At 38.9% G+C, this 21,442-nt stretch overlaps 1 protein-coding gene across 6 annotated transcripts in view; it reads right to left on the bottom strand.

The window, feature by feature from the left end:
• Positions 1 to 21,442, bottom strand: part of CADPS (calcium dependent secretion activator) — a 484,159-nt gene that overhangs the window by 130,789 nt on the left and 331,928 nt on the right. For 4 of the 6 annotated variants that reach the window (XM_003785525.1, XM_003785527.2, XM_012802483.2 and 1 more), the window contains 2 exons: positions 10,437 to 10,573; positions 6,904 to 7,091 (listed from right to left, as the gene is read on the bottom strand). In XM_003785525.1, coding sequence (XP_003785573.1) covers positions 6,904 to 7,091; positions 10,437 to 10,573 — 325 coding nt within the window. Of the gene's footprint in view, positions 1 to 4,709; positions 4,869 to 6,903; positions 7,092 to 10,436; positions 10,574 to 21,442 lie in introns of all 6 variants that reach the window. The other 2 variants (XM_003785528.2, XM_003785526.2) reach the window with 2 other exon arrangements.

Here is a 21,442-nt window from a genome sequence, read left to right as displayed (position 1 = left end):
GTGTGTGTTTGTATGCATGCACATGTGTGAAAGGGAGGTTAGAGTAAAAAGAATATATTAAGAAAGAGTATATTTCTCATATACTGCTAGGTAGGCACTCACTAAAATAAGATAACATAAAATAAAACAAAATAAACCATTATGTGACATGGGGTGGGAGTGAGGGCCCAGTGCTGGAGGCAGGGACACAGTTAACATGGCAATTGCTGTGGTCTGAGGGATAGAAGATAGAGACCTGCCCTATTATCGTGGCATTGAAGAGAGGGAGAGATAATGAACTTGTGAGATACTTAAGGGCATTGAAAGGGTATAGTAATTGAATTGTTGTGACATGCAGGGGGAAAAGAAGTGGAGGAGGTTCTGTCTTTTACAACTGGGTGGATGGAACCACTTCCGAACTTAGGGATCTTAGTGGAGTAACAGGGGAAGGTGAGCTTCATTGGATTGTTTAGTCCTTCCAAGGCTAACACACAGGGATTGCATGGGCTTTGAACATGGGCTGCACCTTGGCTCCAAACACATCTCCTAAGACTTTTTGGATAGATTTGCAGAGATTTTTACTCATGTCCTCTTACATCTGCTGGCAGACTCAATCTATGCAGCTTACTCTGGGTTGGGGCGGTTGGCATTATGGATCTGTTAATTGCTGATACAATGTACTTTCTACACAGGCCATATGTGAAGAGCAGCACTGGCATTCAAGAAATGTTAAATAATAATGTAAATGAGAAAAAATTTCCAATCCCAATAATAAAGGGATCCAAGGAACATTGACGCAACTTGCAATCATCGGAGCTGTTTGATTGCCTTGTCACTGCGAGACAGTGACCAAAGTGATGCTAATCTAAATGTCATCTAGAAAGAATACTAAAAATATTATGGTGAAAATTAAGTACTGCAACCTTAGGAGCTGATTTAAAAATTAGAAGCTACAGCAATTTGCATCTGTGGATTTTATGGTCGCCAAACGCAACCAGCTGAATATGCTCCTATTTCCCTTTCCCTCTCCTGCTTCTTTTGAGAAAATGGGTTCTGTTTTAAAGAGTTGGTTCAAACTAATGTTATTAGAACCACTTGAGATGTTAAATTTATGATATTTAGGCTACATTCTACATTAATTAAGTCAGAATCTCTACAGGTGTGGCCCAGGCATTGGCATTTTTAGCTTTTCCAAGTGATTTGAATGTACAGCCAAGTTTGACAATCAAGTAGTAGCTGAGGACCAAATGCTTTAGAATCATGGTTGGGAGGGAGAGCTTATTAAAAGTGCAGAGTCCAAGTTCCATTGAAGACCTCCGGAAGCAAATTATGTTAGGATGGGGCCTAGTGCTCTGCATTTTAACAGACTCCCCTTGTGATTTATGTGTACATTAGAATGTGAGAACCACTGCACAATTTGAAAATCAGTGGTGGCACCTGTTATACCTTTACACATAGAGTAGGTCTGTTTAAAGGAAACAATAAATTCATGTAAAAAGGGAAAAACCAGCTCACCACCTGGGAATTTGGTTTAAAACAGGGTTTCTAGACTTCTGCACTGTTGAAATTTGACGCTTTGCTTGCAGAGAGAGCCGCTCTGCATTGCAGGGTGGTTAACAATACCGTCAGCCTCTCCCTACTAATGACAATAGCACCACCACTCCCCAGCTGTGGCAATCACAAATGTCTCCAGATATTGCCAAGCATCCTCTGAGGTATGTGTGTGGGGGATAATCTCCAGTTGAGAAGCTCTATTTTAACATGTGAATGGTTCCATATCTCCCAGTGCTTGAAATTATGAATAGCAAACATCTTCCTGATTGGCCAGATGTGTCTCCATTTGATGAGAATATTTTTGATTAACACAGGCATGGTTTTTCATAGAGATGTGCATAGGCTTCCAGAGCAGGTAGGAGTAACTTGGTCACTGGCACCCGAGTAATCACTATTGTGATCACTAATGAACTGCAGCTCTAGTGGGGCAGGTCTCTGTCTACGCTCACCAAATCCAAAGCTGGTTGTGAGATCACAACGGGAATGGGCTTGCTTGTTCAGTCAGATGCAGCCAAAGGGCAGTTTGTTTACATGTCATGATTCTTTTCAAATCTAGGGTAAAAAACAGATAACATCTTCACAAGCAAAAGTGGGGCATGCTGGTGAAAGAGGTTGGTTATGGTTTTCCCAGCACCAAAGGCTGTTAATTAGTGCTCAAAGGAGACTCTCCTGTGAGGAGGTCTAAAACTCCAGATAGGCTTTGGATTTCTTTACAAGGCTAAAATTACCAAGTGGGCCATATTGATTTGGGGCATCTTCTGGACACTTTTAAATTCAGATGTCTGCTGTCGCAGCTCACTTGGAAATGTTGAAACAGATATCAAATAACTGAATTTGGCTTCCCACACCATATACAAGTGCTAATCCTGGACATGCAATAAACAAGAATGGCTATACATGCAAGCTGCCATGGCCGAGTATCCACGTTTGAATCAGGCTCAGTTATTTGTTATGGGGCTTTAGACAAGTGACTGAATTTATGTGAACCTAAAGTGTCTCACCTATCGGGTAAGGGTAATGATGACACTCACTTGAGGACTGAAGATGTAATAAGGTTAAAATGAAATAACCTGTGTCACCAGCACTTCATAAAGTGCCTGGCATGCAGCAGAACTTATTAAATGGCAGTGATTATCTTTATTCTGATTGAATCTTATTTATGAAAACCTGATGATTTTTTTAAAATTGTAATCCACAGGAGAGAATTTTAGGAGGTAAAGGAATGTTACTGATACTATGATTCATCCTGCTTATTTTGAGAAAAGTGAGGCACAGAAATGGGATCTGATACTCCCAAAATTATGCAGAAGACTCTAACACTCAGGTTTTAGCACATAAGTATAGTGGTGAAGTAGCACAAAAAGGAAGAGCTTTGGACTCAGAATATCTGGGTTTGCCACTTAAATTTACAGATGTTCAGTTTTATCATCTGCAAAAAGATGCAAAAATAACTAACCTGGAAAATTTATAGCAATGTTTGAAAAGTTTGAAAGCACTCTGTAAACTGTAGAATCCTATACAACTGATACTTATTTATTGTGATTTTTTTCATTAAAAAATGAGGACAATTGATGTACATGGTAGGGGGAGGGGGGAAGAGAGAGAGAGAAGGAGGTTGGGGGGGGTGTGGAGCCACAGTGTGTGACACACCTCTTGGGGGCGGGACATCATTAATAGAGGAACTTCACCCAGCAAAGGCATGCAGTATAAACTGGCTCACTGTACCCTCAATGATTCCCCAACAATAAAAAAAAAAATGCAATGCAAACAGAGGTCCTCAGATATACATGAACCTCGTAAAGCACCAGTCAAGACTCCTCAGGTAGGACAGGCACACAGGAAATAGATCAGACAGGAGCAAACACTGCCTTTCAACACCGGCCATTTGTTCTTTGCTTGGAGTCGATGTTGAGCCTTCCAAAAGCAGCACCTTGGACAGCAGCCAGGGAAGGTTTCTTTCTGAAGCCTAGTTAATCTTTCAGACCTGACCTTCAGGCACCTACAATATTCTCTATGCACTTTTATTTTTAATGATTGTAAGTTTCTGTTGTCTTGTAACCTTCACAGCAAAACACAAATAGAGACTCTACCTTACCTCTATCCTTACATATTGCAGTTAAGGACATGGGTTTTCTTTGACCTTCACTATGGGACCTGCACTCACTGATTGACAGCCTGCCTCATGCTCTTGAAAGTGAAAGTCTGCATTTTCATTTGATCTTTCTACAAGTAACCTTTACACATTTCAGGACTCAGAAATATTTATATCATATTCATATAATATTCACTATATGAATAAACTTATAGTGATGGATAAAGCATACCTGCTTGGGAGCTTTGGGTAGCTTGGCAAGGCCAGGATCAGAATGATCAGTTCACAGCAAAAAGTGTCAATGTTAATTTGGAGTAAAGGCACAGAATTTGAGTAAGAAGGACATAAAAGGTTAACACTGGAAACAATCCGTAAACCTAGTTTAAAAGGGGGAAAAGTCACTAACTTGCCAATTTATCAACCAAAAAGGTAGCATCCCTAAAGGAAGTAGAAAACAGCACAAGAAAAACAAAATTTTAGAACTTAAAAAGTACCTTAAAGGTGACCTCATTATGTAAGTGATTCTATGAAGAATGATTAATTTAGATGTAGGCTTTACTTTGTGCTATTATCATAAATCATTATTGGAGATGGATTTCTTTTTAGAAGATGAATGTGGAACTGAGGGGGTGGGTTGCTGAAAAGGATGGAGCTACTATAAATGTATAGGCGCATCTTATGCCAACCCATTTTATTTGCTCTTTGAACATAATTTCAGAATTATAAAGCACAGGTTGCTTATTATGAATGACTTGGGAAGGTACCAGGCCCCTCACTTGATGCCATGAAAAAAGCAATCTGACTCACAATTCTGTTTACATATTGCTCAATTAGTCTTTTCAATATGAGCATGTTTTAAAAGTCACTAAACACCTGACTTAAATTTAATCCCAATTCACGGTCTTTTTGCCCATTGCTAGGATTTATTTTTTTAAATTAGACTTTTGAAGGTACCCTTAAAGGAACAGAGACTTCAGGAATACACAAAGCTTGCTTTTTTTAAAGGTGGACGTGATTGCGTGAAGGGATAGGGAAAGGGCAGCGATATTGCAAAACACAAGCCAATATAAACGTAACTTCTTACCTTTTGTGCTCTTGATTTGCCTGGGTTTTGGAATCTTTTCTTTTTTTGGATTCCTTTCTAGTATCTCTTTTAGCCTCTGGTTCAGGTGGGGAGGGAGTTTTGTTCCCTTTGGGGTCTGTATTTGGTGGCAGCCCACTAAGGAACGCATGCATTTGTTGACTTTGGAGAAGGGGTGGTCGCGTGAAGCATGCACAGAGTGTGGCCAGCCATAGGACAATCAAGAGCACATATCCATGCACAAACAAAAGAAAGAAAAAGAAGGATGCATCAAAAAGCATGAGCAAATGCCTTCAAACTAAAATAATAAGAAAAAAAAAGATGCAAACTTGCATAAGGAAAATCAGAACTGAAAAGAGAATAAGAAATCCAAAACTGTTTCCATGACAAGATGTATAAACCTAACTGTGAATCAAGTGGCAGTCTTACAATATGAAATCCAGACAATGTGTATCATAATTCATGATGATGTTTACCAGGGAGTTTACAAAAACACTTCATTATTTTATAACACTTTCTTATTCAGTAACATATGTAGAATACAGTGTGACAACCCAGAGAATATAATGTAACTTCTCCCTCTCTCTCTCTCTTTAAAAAATTCAGTCCAAGTGGCTGTAACAGATAGTCATCAAAGTGTACACATTTATAAAAAGCAGAATTATGCACAGATACCCCCCAGGTACCAGAGTTTTCATGAGGATCTTTTATGCAAATAAAAGGTCACACGTTGGGCTACTGACCCTTGTAACAATGGGAGGTGATGATAACCTTGTTGCCTGTTAAATATTTGAATCTGCAATGCTATTGTTATCCAGCTCTCAATGTTGAAGTTGCATTTCGTCAAAATCTACCAGCCCTAGAGAGAGGAAAAGCACAGGACAAATCCTACAGATATTTCAGAGTTTGCAGCTTGCTAAGATGAAGAAGACTGACACAGTTCTGATTAAAATAGTCAATGCTGGATTGTTCTCACACGTGGATTTCCTCAGAACAACAACTTTTTCAGCTAAGGCTGGGTTTCGGAAGCCACTTGGTTTTTTTCCCTTGATGTGCCTGCCCTGGTTGTTGGTTGGGGAGCTTTGGGACAATCCAGGCTAGTCTTTATACTAATGCGTGGCTCCGTACATCAGGATAGTAAGCTGGCTGTGGCAGTGTGGAAATTTATTCCATGTCTCCAGAGCCAAATGGCAATGTTCTGAAATTATTTGCTGCTTTGCATTATTCAGAACATGGATCTTTTCCTCCAGAAGCTGGGCAAGGTCTAAAGAAAGAGGGTACTTAGTGTAGAGTCAAGAGACTTGACATTCTGGTCTTGTTTATAAAACCTACTGAATGAGGAGGTTGATTAGACTGTGCTCTCTAAAGTTCTTCCAGGTTGTGTGGTTACATTGGAAATGTTACCATCATCTTTGCCTTCCAGCTTCACCCAGCTTGCCTCAGCTCTTAGAAGGCGCTTGGTTTCCTCTTTCTGCAGGACATTTGTACGAGCTGTTCCTTTTGCCTGGAATCACTTAACTCCTACACACGCTTTCGCTCTCAGCTCTAGCAACACTTCCTCAGGGAGGTCTTCCTTGCCATCCTGCCACACCATCTGAGTCATGTTTCTTTATTAAATTCCATCATAGAATTTTATTCCTTTCCCTCAGAGCACTGATGTGAATGTAATTCTGCCCTTGTCTGGGGTCTGGTTTTCAGTTACCATGGATATTAAATACGTACCAGAGTGCCTGACATTAAGAAAGTGGAGAATATGGAATAAATGATGATAACAAAGGCAAGTATTTATTAATTTCTCGCCATGTTTCAGGCATCCTGCTGAGCCCTTTATGTCCACAATCCCATGAGATTACAATCAACCCCATTTTACAGATGAGAAAACTGTGGCAGAGAGTAATTTAATTACCAATCAAGGTCGCTGTCTGTCAATGGAGAAGCTGTAATTTGAACCTAGATTGGCCTAATTTCAGAGACTGCCCAGAAGTCCTGTTTGCCATTTTAAGTCTCTGAAAGGAGAAGCAGCTGTTAGACCTCTGTGTTCCTTGGGTTTGTGTGTCTAGGATGTGAATGCTACTGAGGGAATAGGGATGGACAGAGTTGGGGGTAAGCCTAAAAGCAGGAACGGCCATAAACCAGCGAATGCTCTTTTTTTTTGGTTGTTTTTAGAATACCTCCTCATGCACAGACACACACTCACCTGTTCCCATGGACGTGGGACGCACAGAAGGCAAAGCTGTAGTGGAGAAGTGTGGGATCGATCATGGCACCATTTTCTGCCCGTTCAAGCAAGTCTCTGAGGTAGCAGAGATGTCGGTGACACCCTCGAACTCCATTTCGGGCGCAATACTCGTCTAGTACAAACACCTGGCCAGGACTGAACCAGCCCTGTATGAAGAATAAAGGAGAGACTTTCTTTTAAATACAGGTTGTTTTCTGGAGAGCTGCTAGAGCTGGGAGTGGTTGGCAGAGGGGCCTGACACAGGCAGCGCCAACACTTCCTGATTGCTTATTAAGTGCCAGACACTGTGCTAAACGCATTCCTCACAACAGACCTGGGAGGACGTTCTGTTATCCCTGCTCTACGGAAGGGAGAAGGGAGATCAGGGAGGACATGGAATTTCTTCATTAAGTGATGGAGCTGAATTAGCAGACAGCATGATTCTAGAGACAGAGTCTCACCCACGACTTGGACTCTGCGCTGGGCACCTTAAAGCAGTGTTGGGGTGGGTCAGAGCTAAATCTTGGTTGCTAATAAGAGGAAATCACAACCTTAAGGCCACAGATTAGCAGAGTGCCTTACACTTGACAAGGAACTTTCCGTTGAGCCCGTAAGGTAGACAGAGGTTTATCTTTATTTTATAGACAAGGAAACGGAAATTCTGGACGTTAGGTTATTCACACTGATAATACAAAACAGAGCCAGGAGTCAAATCCAGCTCTGTTTGATTCTAAGTCTTCTGTTTACTCTGGAGCAAGAAGAAATTTTAGGCTTGGTCTGTATATATGCCAGGACATCATAAATCCTTCTACTTTGGAAAGAGTTTTTAAAAAAAACACTTTTAAATGAAGGTAATAATATAACTCTCCAAAAAGAACAGCACCACTAAGTTTTCAAATTGTGAGTCAGATATGATTTAAATAAACGGGGAGGGACTTCTAATCCCCTGGTGTAGAGTTTTGTTTTATTTTTTTCCTGGTGATTATTTGTTTTCTTATTTATTTTCTCACTGTGAGGCCAGCCCAAACTCTGCTATGAAAGAGAACCCAAATGGAATCACCAGTTCAGAGCAGATTCCGTAGCATGATGGGATAAAAGTTGCTACCCCCATTATGTCCTTAAGAGAACAGGTGCTCAGCAAGCCAAAGTGACTGGCCACTCAAGGTTGCCCTGGGGCAGAACCTGAAATCAATCATATTTTAAAGTTTCATTTCCTGTCTGATCCAAGAAATAAACCAATCTACATGGTACTTTGTAAGCTGGAAATTCAGGGTTGTTTTAAATATAAACTTAATTTTACTTTGAGGGTCTTCTCTGAGTCATCTTTTAAATATTGCTCCATCTTGGGAGAGAAAAAGTAAAAAGAGAAAGTGACTGAGGACAGGTCGAGGCCACAGAAGCACAGCAAGGGAGGCCTTCGCTACACTTGAATCTATTAGGGATCTGGGGAATCTTCAACTGACAACACGCAGCTAAGCGATGGCTCCGACGAAAGACGGCATCTTTCCTATTTCAAATTATAAGTTAACTGCAGAGGGCGGGAGAGTAGTCGAGGCAGTGGGCTGCCCCTATAGGCAACTTCTTTGCCACTCCATCTGCTACCCCAAATGCTAAATCTTAGAAACAACACTGCTGTGAAAGATTAAAATATATTTTCTACGACTCAGATGACACCAAGTCTTTTGTAGATGCCAAAATAGCTGCTTTGAAAAGAGTTGAAGAAATATCAATTAGGAACTCAGTCGAAGACACAGAAAAATTTATGTATCCCTGCTGGTCGGTCTCCAAAACCAACTGAAAAAAAAAGATTGTAATAATGAGAAAATGGAATTTATAGAGGCAGGAGATAAGGTCTGTTTAATTTCTGTTATTTTCTGAAATTTTGGGATGGTGATTAATAGATACAGGTATACAAACGAGGAAGGAAGCTATTTTACTCTATCCATAATTAATTTTGGATTTTAGACCATAATTTTAAGCCTATAAGTGACTAACGGGAAGCAAGCTTCACTATTTCACTTCTAGTTTAAATTTCAGAAGGCATTTACTAACTCTCCTTCATGGTAAATTTCAAAACAAAGAAAATGGTTTTTTAAAAAATGATGATGTGGAAAGTCTTGAAGGTAATATACCCCCTAAAAATTCCTTAAGAGAATAGGAATCACACATTAAAGGAATGATTGAAGTTCACAGGCACATTCTTATAAGTTTCATAAATGCAATTTAAAATTATGTGAATAATCTCATAAATTGTAGGAAACACATTTGAGAAAAATTGCCTTGCAATGCAAGGTAAGCTTTTTTTTTTCTTTTTAAGTCAAAGTGATGTATTCCTTTCCAATTTGGCAAAGTTCAGATTCTTCTGATGAAGGAATTCTAAACCTGAGATAATCAATGAATCTTTCATGAGACACAGATTAATAAATTATTATATATAATCCTGTTTCTGTTCTTAAGACTATTTTATCTACTATTTTTTATATGTTGGCTTCTGGCACCAAAAAAATTTTTTTAAAAACAAAATTTGGTCAGAATAGAGTTAGAATATAGCCATGTCATTTAAAAAAGAAAGAGGTTTTCATGATACATATTAATATCAATAACATGTTAGCCTTAATTATATAATACAGATACTGTATAGATAAACTAGCTTCAGTGTTTAAAGTCAGGGATGAACATTTTTCTCTGTGTAAAGTCATTTTATCCTTTCCCCTCACTATTCCCATCTATAAAGTGGGATTAATAGCATTTACCCTTAAGAAATGAAGAATGTATGGTTTGCAGAAGGAAATAAATTGAGTCTTTTTTAGGCTTCTGAATTTGGTAAGTTTAAAGCCAAAAATGTATCTTCAGAAATCCAATAAAGACATAATAGCAGTCCCTTGAATTTAAATAATTTATATATGGGTTTAAAATAGGATTTCAGAAAATGTTGGTACTCTCACTGGATTCCAGATATCTAAAGCACTATAATAAATTCCCTCATAGGGTGAAAAAACGCTCTGAATATTGTGAAGGAAAAACAAAAACATCTAAACAAGCAAGCCCAAATCAGTTCAGCTTATGAAAAGTGAAGTTTATTTACAAATCATTTCAATCTTTAAAAAATATACAAAAAGAGTATATTCATTTAAGATAGGCTCACCAGGCCTGGGAAGGGAAGGGAGGGGAGTCTTAAACTCTAAGATACGGAGGCAATTTTTACAAGTTCTCCACAAGCAGGTGCCAAACTCGATTACCCTCTTGGGAATATTTCTCATGTAGCAGCTGAAAAGGGGGAAGCTAAGATAGGGAGGCTGGGGAATTGGATCTGTTTCTACTGATAACTTCCTCCCGCTCAGCCTTGTTTCTTTGGTAAGTAAAACTATCTCAACCCAGGAAATCAAGAACACATTTATAATTGTTAAAGGGATTCTGTAATGGAGAAAAAAGCTTCTGACATAAAGGTAGAGAAATATTTCAATTTAAAAAATGTTATGTTTAAATTGCTGTAGACCAAAGGATATACTTGCCAGGCAAGAATAGGAATCATTAAGTCTGTGATCCAAAGTAAGGCGTTGTACCATCTCAAAGAGGGAAGCGTGGTCAAAGTTACAGGGGTTGGAAGAGATAAATTCATCCATGCCATGCTTTTGGGCTCTATCTGCGTCTGTTCATTTATACATGCAGAGAAAGACACAATTTAGAGAAACACATCACAACATCTTTGACATTTCAAATATACAGGAATTCACTAGGCATTATGAACGTTTGCTGTTTCCCCGTTGCCGCCCACTAACATCCCCAAGATAGTCTTTTCACCTCCCATTGTCAACTTGCATCACTTACTGGTGAGTTTATTGCATTTAGGCAAAAATATATTGGCATCAACATGTTTATCAAATGATCACATTTCCAGTGCATTTCTGTTGTTCTTTAAAAACTAAGCACAAGACCGGAACTTCGCCTGCATTTCACCAAACACTGAAAGCAGATCGGATCTTTGCTTATAATAGCCTATTTAGCTTGGTAGGTTTTTAATAGATTCTGCCATTCCAGTGGTTATCGCTAGAGCAATTTCTCTACAATTATTGGGATTATCTGGAAAAAGGGTTATGCTGATTTGCAGCAAAGTGACAATATGTGCATCCTCTTCTTCCAAATCCCCACTGCCAATTTGGTTTCACAAAAGATTTGAGTCCCCACCCACCGAAATTAAAAATAAATTAAAAAAAAAAGATTTTCATTGAAACCTGGAGATTGAGTTAAATGGGAATTTAGTTTGTGATAGTCAAGGACATTGCCTTATAGGGTGCTTACTCAGCTAGCAAAGCTTATGAAAGAAGACAAACAGAAATTTACTCAGCAAGGGCTACGATAGGCCATTTATTGAGAATTAATAGTCTCAATGCATTCACACTTGTCCTCACAGGGTGAAGGCTGTAGGCAAAACCTCCTAAGGGCTAACTAATTAGTCACAACATGTATAACTAGAATACACTGTATTCAAATGGCAAGATAACTCAGAGAGTTCAACTCCAGTGTGTGTGACCAAGCAGATCCTAAAGAGGAGGGAATGGAGGTGCTTTGCGTCAGCAATTAGCTCACTCCACCACTTCCTTACTGACTCTGCTGATACTAGGAAGGAAAAATGCTTCCATCACATTGAGCAGGATTTTATTTATCGTCCTGCACCCAGCATTCCATGGGAATACGGGGACGTGCCAGGAGCCAGAGATGCTTTTAGGACATGGGGAAAATCCATTTCTGACTTGGGGAGTAGTTTGGATAATATTTTCATATGTGGCCTCGGAACCAGGCAGTTCTTTTTCTCTCCCCTGCTCGGGGTAAGCTTGGGTTGTGGTAGCAGTGTGACTTTAAGAGGATGATTTCTCCTCATTCATTGTTAGATTAAAAACAAAATTCTCTGTTCTCTTCTTTTAAGAAGCAGCAAGTGGTCAGTGTTTGAATAAGATGTGGTGTTTATGCCCAAGACATGCAGAAGCAATGGTTTCCAGAAGGCAAGTTGAAGAATGTGTATTTTAACAGCAAAATCTCTCCATTAGGAAAATAAAACACAAGTTTTTGGAAAGGATATCACATGTGCAGGAATTATATTAGCGAATGTGAGAGAGTTCTCTTTGCTGTATTAACTGATTTAAATGTGTCCTCTGCAAAGTGCTTTCAACTTGAGGTTGGGCGCTTCACCTACGAGGATTCTTTCGGTTTGGCTGTTTGGTCTCCAAACCACAAGCCTCCTTTGACTCATGAGTGCTGGGAAGTTGGTGCTGAGGGAAAAGCAGCTGCTTCTATCTAGGACACGTGTGGGACTCCTCTGGTTCAAGGCAAGTGTCTTAACCTGCTCCAACTGTAGTCTCCCCTGGGGTAGTGACACTGGAGCAACATGGATGGTTCCTCTCCATCTCCTCCTACAGATTCTGCCCTCTCCACCTCCTTCCTGTCAGTCCCAGGTCAATGTAATTCAGGAAAAACTAAGTGTGGGGTCTATGCAAATTGCTCATCCAGTTTCACCCTCATCAAAAGCCTCATCCACCCTTCGTCTCTCCATTTTAACAGACAGATCAGGCATTTTGGCTAGCATCAGCTCCATGTTCCCGCATTTCTCCGAAGAGGCTGCAAGCTGACAAATCGTCCGGGGCCTTCCTCTGCCAGCTTGGCTCGGCTGTTTCATTGCTCTTCAATTACGACAGTACAACCGGTCATTTAACTGGGAGAGAAGGGGGCTCTTTTGTAACTGTTAAAAATATGGCACACGTTTCAAGTCTCTTATTCTTTGTTTATTTGTTGAGCCTCTTGAAAACTTTGCTGATGACCTATTTTGCTTTCCTGGCCACTCAGGAAATGGATCTGAAAAGGTGATTTGGCTCCTCTGGGGCCCTGGATGCAGACCCACCCCCGCCCCCCAATCCATCACAATGGCTCAATGAATAGAGCTCCACAGCGCTAATTCTGGGAGACGAGTAAGTCTAAAGAACAATTTCATTTTTTAATCTGACATTTTTAAAGCAGGCTTATAGAAAAATATACTTCAGATTAGCCTGTTTTCTTTTTCAAAAAGTAACCCTATCAAAATAAAAACTTCCTTTCCCCTTTATCCTTGCGTTCCTCTTTCTCGCCATCCACATGTAGCATGAGACTGGGACTGGATTTAGGAGGTCTGGATTCTAGTTTGAGCTCTGTTTTTAAATAGCTGTAGGATGTTGGCTGAGTTCTCTCTCCTAGCTTCAGTTCCCTCGTGTATAAGAGGAGCTGGCTTTTCCGTTCCCTTTCTGCTGTCCTGGACTGTAATTTAATGATTCTTCAGATCCCTTGCACACCTCTATGTGTGGGATAGAGCTTAAGGCAGTGGGAATTTCCAGCAAGTAAAGTGAACAGCTCCTGGATTTTGTATGCCCCAAATCATCATTTACTCAAAATTAGGCTCATTATGTTAATGGTTCCAACAACTCAAGAGTGCTTAAAAGGGTGGCTGCCTCCCTTGAAACCTTTAAACTTTGCCCGGGGGGACTATATGAACAAAAAAAAAAAAAAAAAAAAAAAAAAAGGCGGGATAGGCCCAGAGTGTTATTTCAAGGTGTCAGTGAGGGAGATCTGATTTTTAAGCTCTATCCAAGCAGGGATTTGGGTAGTTTTTGTTTCTGCTAGATTCCCAGCACCTAGAATAGTATCTGGCTCATAAGTACTTACTCAATACATATTTGTTAAAATAATGAATTTATTTCATCAACAGATATTTTTCTTTCTTGATTTTATGGAATACTGATATCCTAAATTCATTGAAAACAGTGTCTTTGATGGGAGCTAAATAGCAGAGAGTGAAGCCAGTGGGTTTAGGGGAGTGACAAAGATTGGGTTTGTGGTTAGCTCTGCCATTATTAGGTAGGTGATACGAGGCAGGTTGCTTCATGTTTCTGAGCCTCCTTGTCCTCACTGGTAAATTAAGATGGTTATGTTCAGGTCTACCTTCGCTGGGTGTTGAGAGGATCTAATGAGAAGTGCTTCGAAAGCACCTGGTACCTGGCACACAGTCAGGGCTCAGTAAATGTTAGCTCGGAGCAGACTGGGAGGCTCCTCGGTGTTTGCAAAGCCAGTTTGTTTTAAGTTGTTAGTAAGCCAAGGAAGTCTCTGCATTTATATCATGTTCCATCACCTCCATGCTTCTTAAACTATATCACTTCGAGGTGGGAGTCCTTCCCAGTCTCTTTGCTTTCTGTTTCTCTTCTGCCCCTGTATCACTAGTTCCTACATCTTATCTCTGTGTTTTTGTTATGTTCCAGATTCTCTGTGGTCAGGACACAGACATACAATTGAATCCCTGGGTAAACAATGTGTTCCTTGAGGGCAAGTTTCTGATCTATTACTTCCTAGAGGAGCCAGGTCCTTAGGGGATGCTTATTAACTGACTTCCTCCGACACCTCCATCCCAGGAAAGTTCCCATTGACTTTATTAAGGAGTCACACACATGGGGATTCAGATGGTAGCTTGCAAAAGTGGGAACATGTGCTCTCAGAGGAAAAAAAATCTTATAGAAGGAAACAGAATTCTAGGTGCAGGTGTCTTTGGATACCATTCAGATTGTCTGCCTGTGTCTCCATACATGCCTAGGACCATATGCATTACATATGTTGTCTATTTTAAAATAAAACACTGCAGTGGTCCAGCTGTTCCAAATTCTGTTTCAAAGAACTTGTGGGCACCTCCCAAGCAACACCATACAGTCATTCTTGCACTGCCCCGGTCTGTTCTTTCTACAAGTGCCGAACATTAAAAAATAAATGCTCCTTGCAACTTGCAACTCCATTCCCTCCCCTATGCAAACAATTGGAATTGGTCAATTGAAGAAAAAAAAAAAACTTCCATGTTGATATTAGCAGAGGGAAAACAGCCCAGAGCAAAGTATGAAGGAGTAAATTCCTAAATTCAGGACATTTTGGGAATTATTTCCTTTGCCAATATTTGGGGTGTGCCAAGTGAACGCAAGTGAATTGGAACATTAGGTTAAGCAAAGTAGAATTAGGAGGATAGGGTGGCTGTTTAAAACACCAGTGACGTTTGGATTATCTCTCACTTTGGGAGATGCATACTAATGCTCTTTTTTATTAACTATATATTTTTGCTTTTTCTTCTATTTAAAAATCAAAGATTGGCTACATTTTAAGAGCTAACTTCAACCAGGAAGTAGTTCCAAAGTCCTGCTTGATCTCCAAGGGCTCCAAGTGCTGATGTGCTAAAAGTAGGCTATGTGAGCTGATGGGCTCTGCAGCCAGGGGATAGAAGTCAACATACCTTCCAAACAATCCTACCTGTTCCACCTCTGGGATTTAACTGCTTAAGGATTTTGCAGTCCTTTATGACATAGGCATAGGAGACTAACTTCACATTAAATTTGGTTGAATAAAGCTGGTATTGGTCCCTAAACTTTATTATGAAACCTACAGCACTATCAGTGGTATCTGTGGCACAGAAACAGGCTGATGAACACACAGACTTAATGAAAGGCAGGTGTACTTTCAAGTGGAAACTAGTTTCCACCTTACTCCAGAGTTGCCTAGAAACAATTTTGGTCTGGCATTTAAAGAGCGTTGGGAAAACACTGATTCCTAAAGTGATACCACTATGTGTGTTTTATAGCCATTTAATCTCCTTCATTAAAATTCAAGTGATATGATCCCTACTTGATTCTCTGCCACTTCTGTTTTTCTCTAATTGATCATGATATTTCAGATCATTTCACGTCTAATATTCCTTTCTTCCTCCCTCACAAATGGACAAACATGTACTATTCTTCATCGTATCTCAACAGCAAGCACATTTATGCAATCTTATTTCTGACACACACATATATGCATATATATATTTAGATAGGTCTGCAATAATATCTACTAAATAAATGTAGATTTTTGCAGTTTTAATCTTAACTTGAGATTTACCCAATTTTCCAATACCTTAGAGACTGAAGACAAAAAGGTCAAATATCTCTTTTTTATTTTGTAATATTACATTTTTGCAGATTTTTTTGGGGGGCTGGTGAAGAAGAAAATTGTGCTGTTGAAGATTATGATTATTATTGTTAATGAACTATCTGAAAGAGACACTTCTCTCTCATAAACTCTTTTTATAATAAGCTAGAGGAAGCTGTTTTATCACTGAAATGTAGAGCACAGTTACGGCTGTTGCTACTCCTGATGGATGCTAGAGGCAAGAGAATAGCTAATGTAACTCTAAAGTCATCTGTGAACCCAAACTGCAAATTAAAAGGTGACTTTGTATCTTTCTTATCTGGAAAATGTGTGCTTGTCATATCTGCTTGACAGTACAAGAGTGAATGTATGCTTTGGACAATAACAAACAATGACAGTAGTCAGCCTCATCAGAAGACATGAAATAAAGAAATGACAATGACTGATGGCAGCTGGCTGTTTACAGATTTTTCTAGAAGAATTTTTCCTGGCATAGTCAAGTAAGCAGGGGATGTTGTGCCCTGCCTGAGCTCTGCTCAGCAAGCAAAAGACTGGTCCTCCCACGCCTACTGCCCAGAGGCACACAGTGGACCACTTAATTGAGAAACAACTTGATTCTTTCACGGTCCCTTGGACTAAGATAACGTGAATGGCCCACAGAGGAGAGCTTTTTTGAAAGCTATCAAGAACCACACTGTATTTTGTAGAAATCTTGAATTTAAAGCTACTATGGTAATACCCCCAGAGGATAAGCATCTGATGTTTATTTCAACGTTAATTTCTGTAATGCATTGTAAGACAGTTGCTTTGAATAAAAATCATAATAGAGATGTGCCAATGATCTCAAATCAAATAAATGATTTCTAGTTTTCTTTACTGAAGTTATTGCATTCTCAATTGATTTACAGAGCACTTTGTATTTTTGTGTTTACTCCAACGTGAGCAATAATACATTTCCTGTACTTGACTAAGTAATAAAAAATCTATACACACATATGACGTGAAAATACTCAACTAACTAGTGCATAATATGCTAAATACATCTGAAGTAGTTAACAAGGAAATGAGCTTTCATTTAATATGGACTATTTAGATTTTATCACGGTGTTTAGAAAATTTTAGATCTGATCACGGGAGTCTATTCTTTTAAAAAGTCATTTACTTTTACAATGGAAGGAATATGATTTACAGTATGGTTTTGGGTCAGGCAAATGAAGTTGAATTGATCCTTTGATATCACATCCTGCAACATAGCAATTGCAAGTTGACAATACAAGAAGATAATAGCAAAAATCTCATGAGATAAAACTATAGCAGAAAAATGAAGGCAAACAACTATTTTAAAACTACTAGGAGAGCAAGGCGTTGTTGTGCAAATACATGTCAATTCACTCAGAACAGAATCCATTCAGTCAGCTACTCATCCATCCTTTCTCTCATTCTTTAAAAGAAAATAGCAAAATCCTAAATTCCCACTAAGTTTACATTCTATGGTAAGCTTTTTAAAATGCCTGATCAGACATTCAAAGGAAAGTAAAGTTAAATTAAGTATCTGCTTGGAGTGGTGAAAAAAGTCTGTCTGCTAGCCAGGGGTACACTTATGCAAAATAAAAGGAAAAAAAAAGAAGAAGAAAGGGAGAAAAAGCAAATTAAAGAGAGAAACAAAAAGGATTTAAAGAAAGGACTATCATTACATGGTCAGGAGAAATGATATGACCTACTTCTTCTAAATTAGCATTCAGAATACTCCAATACATATTTGCCTGCTCTCTTGACCAGTTTTTCTAGCTTCCTTTAATGCCAAGTCTTCCCCCAACCCGTTTTTGGTGGATAGCTTTTTCCTAAATAAATACATAAATTGTATATTCTTTTTTATTAATAACTCAAATAGTGAAGAGAAAGATTTTCCAGACGTCTTAAAGTTTCTTTTTTCCCTTACAGGGGTATTTTTAGAAAAATTAATCTGAATACAAATGGTGTCAAAAGAGTTATTATAGTCATTGTGCTAGGGGGAGTAGCAGAAAAACATTGGAGACCAGAGGTCAAAATCCTCCTTGGCCTGGTGAGACTATAGATTCAAAGTATTTGTCCATAGGTGACATGGACTTAGTCATGTCCTTAATTTCCTGATGTTGTGAATGGTAGTCCCATGCATTATAGCTCTTCTTTCAAAATTAATTCTCTTATTGGGTCTTATATTATTAAAGCACACCCTTAAGCCAGGTAGAATCAATTCTTTAGTGTTCAAATAACGCATTGACTTTCTCAATTGTATTTTGCAATCTCTTTAAGTCTTGCTTAGTTAACACTTTTGGGTTTCTTCCTCTGCCTTTCTGCTTGCATTCATGGTTACCACACCATTGGTACACTGACCATTCTAATTTTTGGAATGGGAGAGGAAAAAACAACAGCAACGACACATTTTCAGAGTGCAAAATGATCTGTTTTCAGGCATTACGCAGTCAGGTAACTGTGAATTCCATGAAATAAAGGCATTCTTAGCCATTTCGTTGTGAGGTTAATTAATATTCTTGGAATGAAAAAAAATAGGAGATGCTCATGTTTGGCTTTACTGAGAGGATCATTTGATGCCAATATGAAAGCCAAGGAGAGGAGGCAATTATGCACACATCACATGCATCCTAGTTTCAGTATGGAAGCTTACATTTCAAACCTAAGGTCAGGAAAATAACATGAAAAATTTTACTACAAAGTCTAGACATGAGGAAGATTTAAGAGGAGAGGGGGAAGCACATTGCAGGTGTCAGATAATCTAGTCTGATTATCTGAGCTGTGCTAGCTATAGGGGAGCACTTACCCTTCAGTCCAGCTAGAAGTTAGCAGGGTAAGAAGGAACAAACCAGAATAACATAAAGACTAGCAACAAGGCTCAGGAAAGCAGACAGGAGTTCTAACCTAGCAGCTAAAGTTTCTGGGTTCAAGCAAAGATTGAACAAGAAAACTTAAACAAAACAAAACAAAAAAACAAAATCAACCTCCCCCAAACCAACAGTAGCCAAAATCCCTCTAAATGTTGAAAGACTGTTCAGATGGTAACAAAAATAGAACAATTCTCAAAAACATCCAACCTTGGGGATCTATGATGTGATTAACAGTTATTATAGTTGAGAAACAGACATTAAAATGACTCTTTGGAAGTGACATTAAATAATCGTTGACCAAATGTCCAAGTTAAAAAAAAAACAAAACCCTTTTCCCTCTTCCCCATTCCAGTGAGACTGGAGATACTGATTTTTACTGTTCTTCTAACATATCATGGACAGGGAAAAAGTGTCTCAAAGAGAGGCCACTTGGCACAATAAATCGTGGCAACACTCAACTACAGATTTGAACATCAGGTTCAAGGTAAACAACATTGGTCTTAAAAACTGGAGAATTCCAAGTATTTGTTTACAAAAAGTTGTGTAGCTTGGTAATGACTTAATTTCTCAAAATTTTACAAAAAAGGAAAAAAATTAAATCAACAATGACACGCACAAAAAAACTACAAAAGAACAAAAAAGTTTTTAAAGGTTGATAGAACCCTCCCCAATTCTTTGTTTAGTCACACACAAACTAATGAATAGCAGGATCTATTTTTTTTCCAGATTTTACAATTCCATATAAATAACTCCACTCTACTCTTTTTTAGACGTGTCTTTTCATTTCGAAATTGAGCTTTTGAAATTGCAAAAAATAAAAACTGCACCAAGGAGTCTGCTAAAATGAATTTAGAAAGAACCAAATAAACTCACAATTACTCCCAACTTTTTCCAAATTATAAAATGTTCCATTCTCAAGTTTCCCTTGAATAGACAGAGACATGATGAGATGGGAGTGCTTATTTTTTCTACCCCCAAAATACTTCTAGGTTGCTTTCCCTTTTCTGGGTAGCTTTCCTCTACCATGTAAACATTAATCAAGCCATTCTGACGTTAGACCATTGAAAAGCTGTTGTAAAAAAATTATTCACTAGCAAGAACAGCAAGTCCTCTGAACAAATTCCAACACGGGATTTAACGACATGTGTGTAGAGTTGAGAATTTAACAATAATCCTTACCTTTTGGAAGTCAAGGAAACCTTTTTAAAATGCAATACTTGATTTTTTTAAAAACTTATTTTGTTAGAGAATCTATGACTGACTTAATTCTTGTGATGTGACTTAATTAAAATAAATCAGGGTATAGATTGACAACCAAATGGAAGCGAAGGACCAAAGTTTGCTATTTATAACTATGTTATGATGGTTTGTCATTTTGTGGTCCTGGGTGACCAACCTCTCCCAGTACACCTGGGACAGAGGGGTTTCCTGGACACAGTACTTCAGTGCTAACAGGAGGGAAGCCCTGGGCAAGCCAGGATGGGTTGGTCACAGTAAGTATGAAGAAACTGTGGCTTTGATTGAGTTGCCCATATGTATTATTTGATCTGTTTAACCCTAACGGTTTGGACTTAACAAATTAGAGCAGCTATGAAGGAATTGTGAACTAACCACTGCAAGTGTCTTGTGTGGTAGACACACTAAAAACTAGACCACACAGTCAACCCTCTGTATCCATGGGCTCTGCGTCCAGGGATTTGATCAATGGTGGATTGAAAACATTTGAAAAAAAATTGCATCTGTGCTGAACATGTACAGACTTTCCTTTCATTATTCCTTAAACAAGATTGTATAACAACTATTTACACAACACTCACATCATACCAGGTGTCCACAAAGTTCGTGTGTAATTTCACAGGAGCTTTTTGGACACCCTGTGTTGTAAGTATTATAAGTAATCTACAAATGACTGTATGGGAGGATATGTGCAGGTTATATGCAAATACTACTCTATTCTACAGCAGGGACTTGAGCATCCACAGATTTTGGTATCTGCAAGGGATCCTGGAACCAGTTCCCCATGGATATCCAGGAGGACTGTAGTCTGTTACCCCCAATCATTTTATTTACTTATTTATTTGCCTGTGGTATATAATTACCTGATGACATCATGGAACATAAACTTCCTGGTTTATAGAGGATTGAACATCATGCCTGCTATAACAGTCACCAATATCACAACTCATCTGAAGAATTGCTGAGAACAAGACAATTTCTGGGCAAGCCTTGAATCTCTTGTGACTTGGAAGGCAAGCCACCAAGTAACTCAGTAATCCCAGAGGAACAAAGATCAGTCTTGTGATAGTAAGGCTGATGTTAAATAGCAAGCATCTTCTCAATAAAAGGACTCTGTGAGAAGTGCTCAGGGCTACCCTACACCTATGGTTAGCCTCACCTCTTGCAGCTCATACTGTCAATCTGTGTCTCGTGATCATTTATGCGGTCATGACACTGATTCCTTTTCTGATTTTTCTCGTGGGTTTTTTACATCTCTAATTGCACATGCTAAGGCACAGAAGTCTGGGCTGGCTAAACCCTGACTAGTTTTCTTTGCTACTTTCTAAATTACAGGAGAAAAAGCTACTCTTATTAGTACTCTGGCCTGAGTTTTTATTACGTGCTTACACTAGCAATAGATAGAATTTGGAGCAGTGTTGAGGCTCTGTTTAAGGGGT

Source organism: Otolemur garnettii, unplaced genomic scaffold (assembly GCF_000181295.1).
Source record: "Otolemur garnettii isolate 467f Iridium unplaced genomic scaffold, OtoGar3 scaffold00015, whole genome shotgun sequence".
In the NCBI taxonomy this organism is placed as follows: Eukaryota; Metazoa; Chordata; class Mammalia; order Primates; family Galagidae; genus Otolemur; species Otolemur garnettii.
This window is presented reverse-complemented; position numbering and strand designations above follow the sequence as displayed.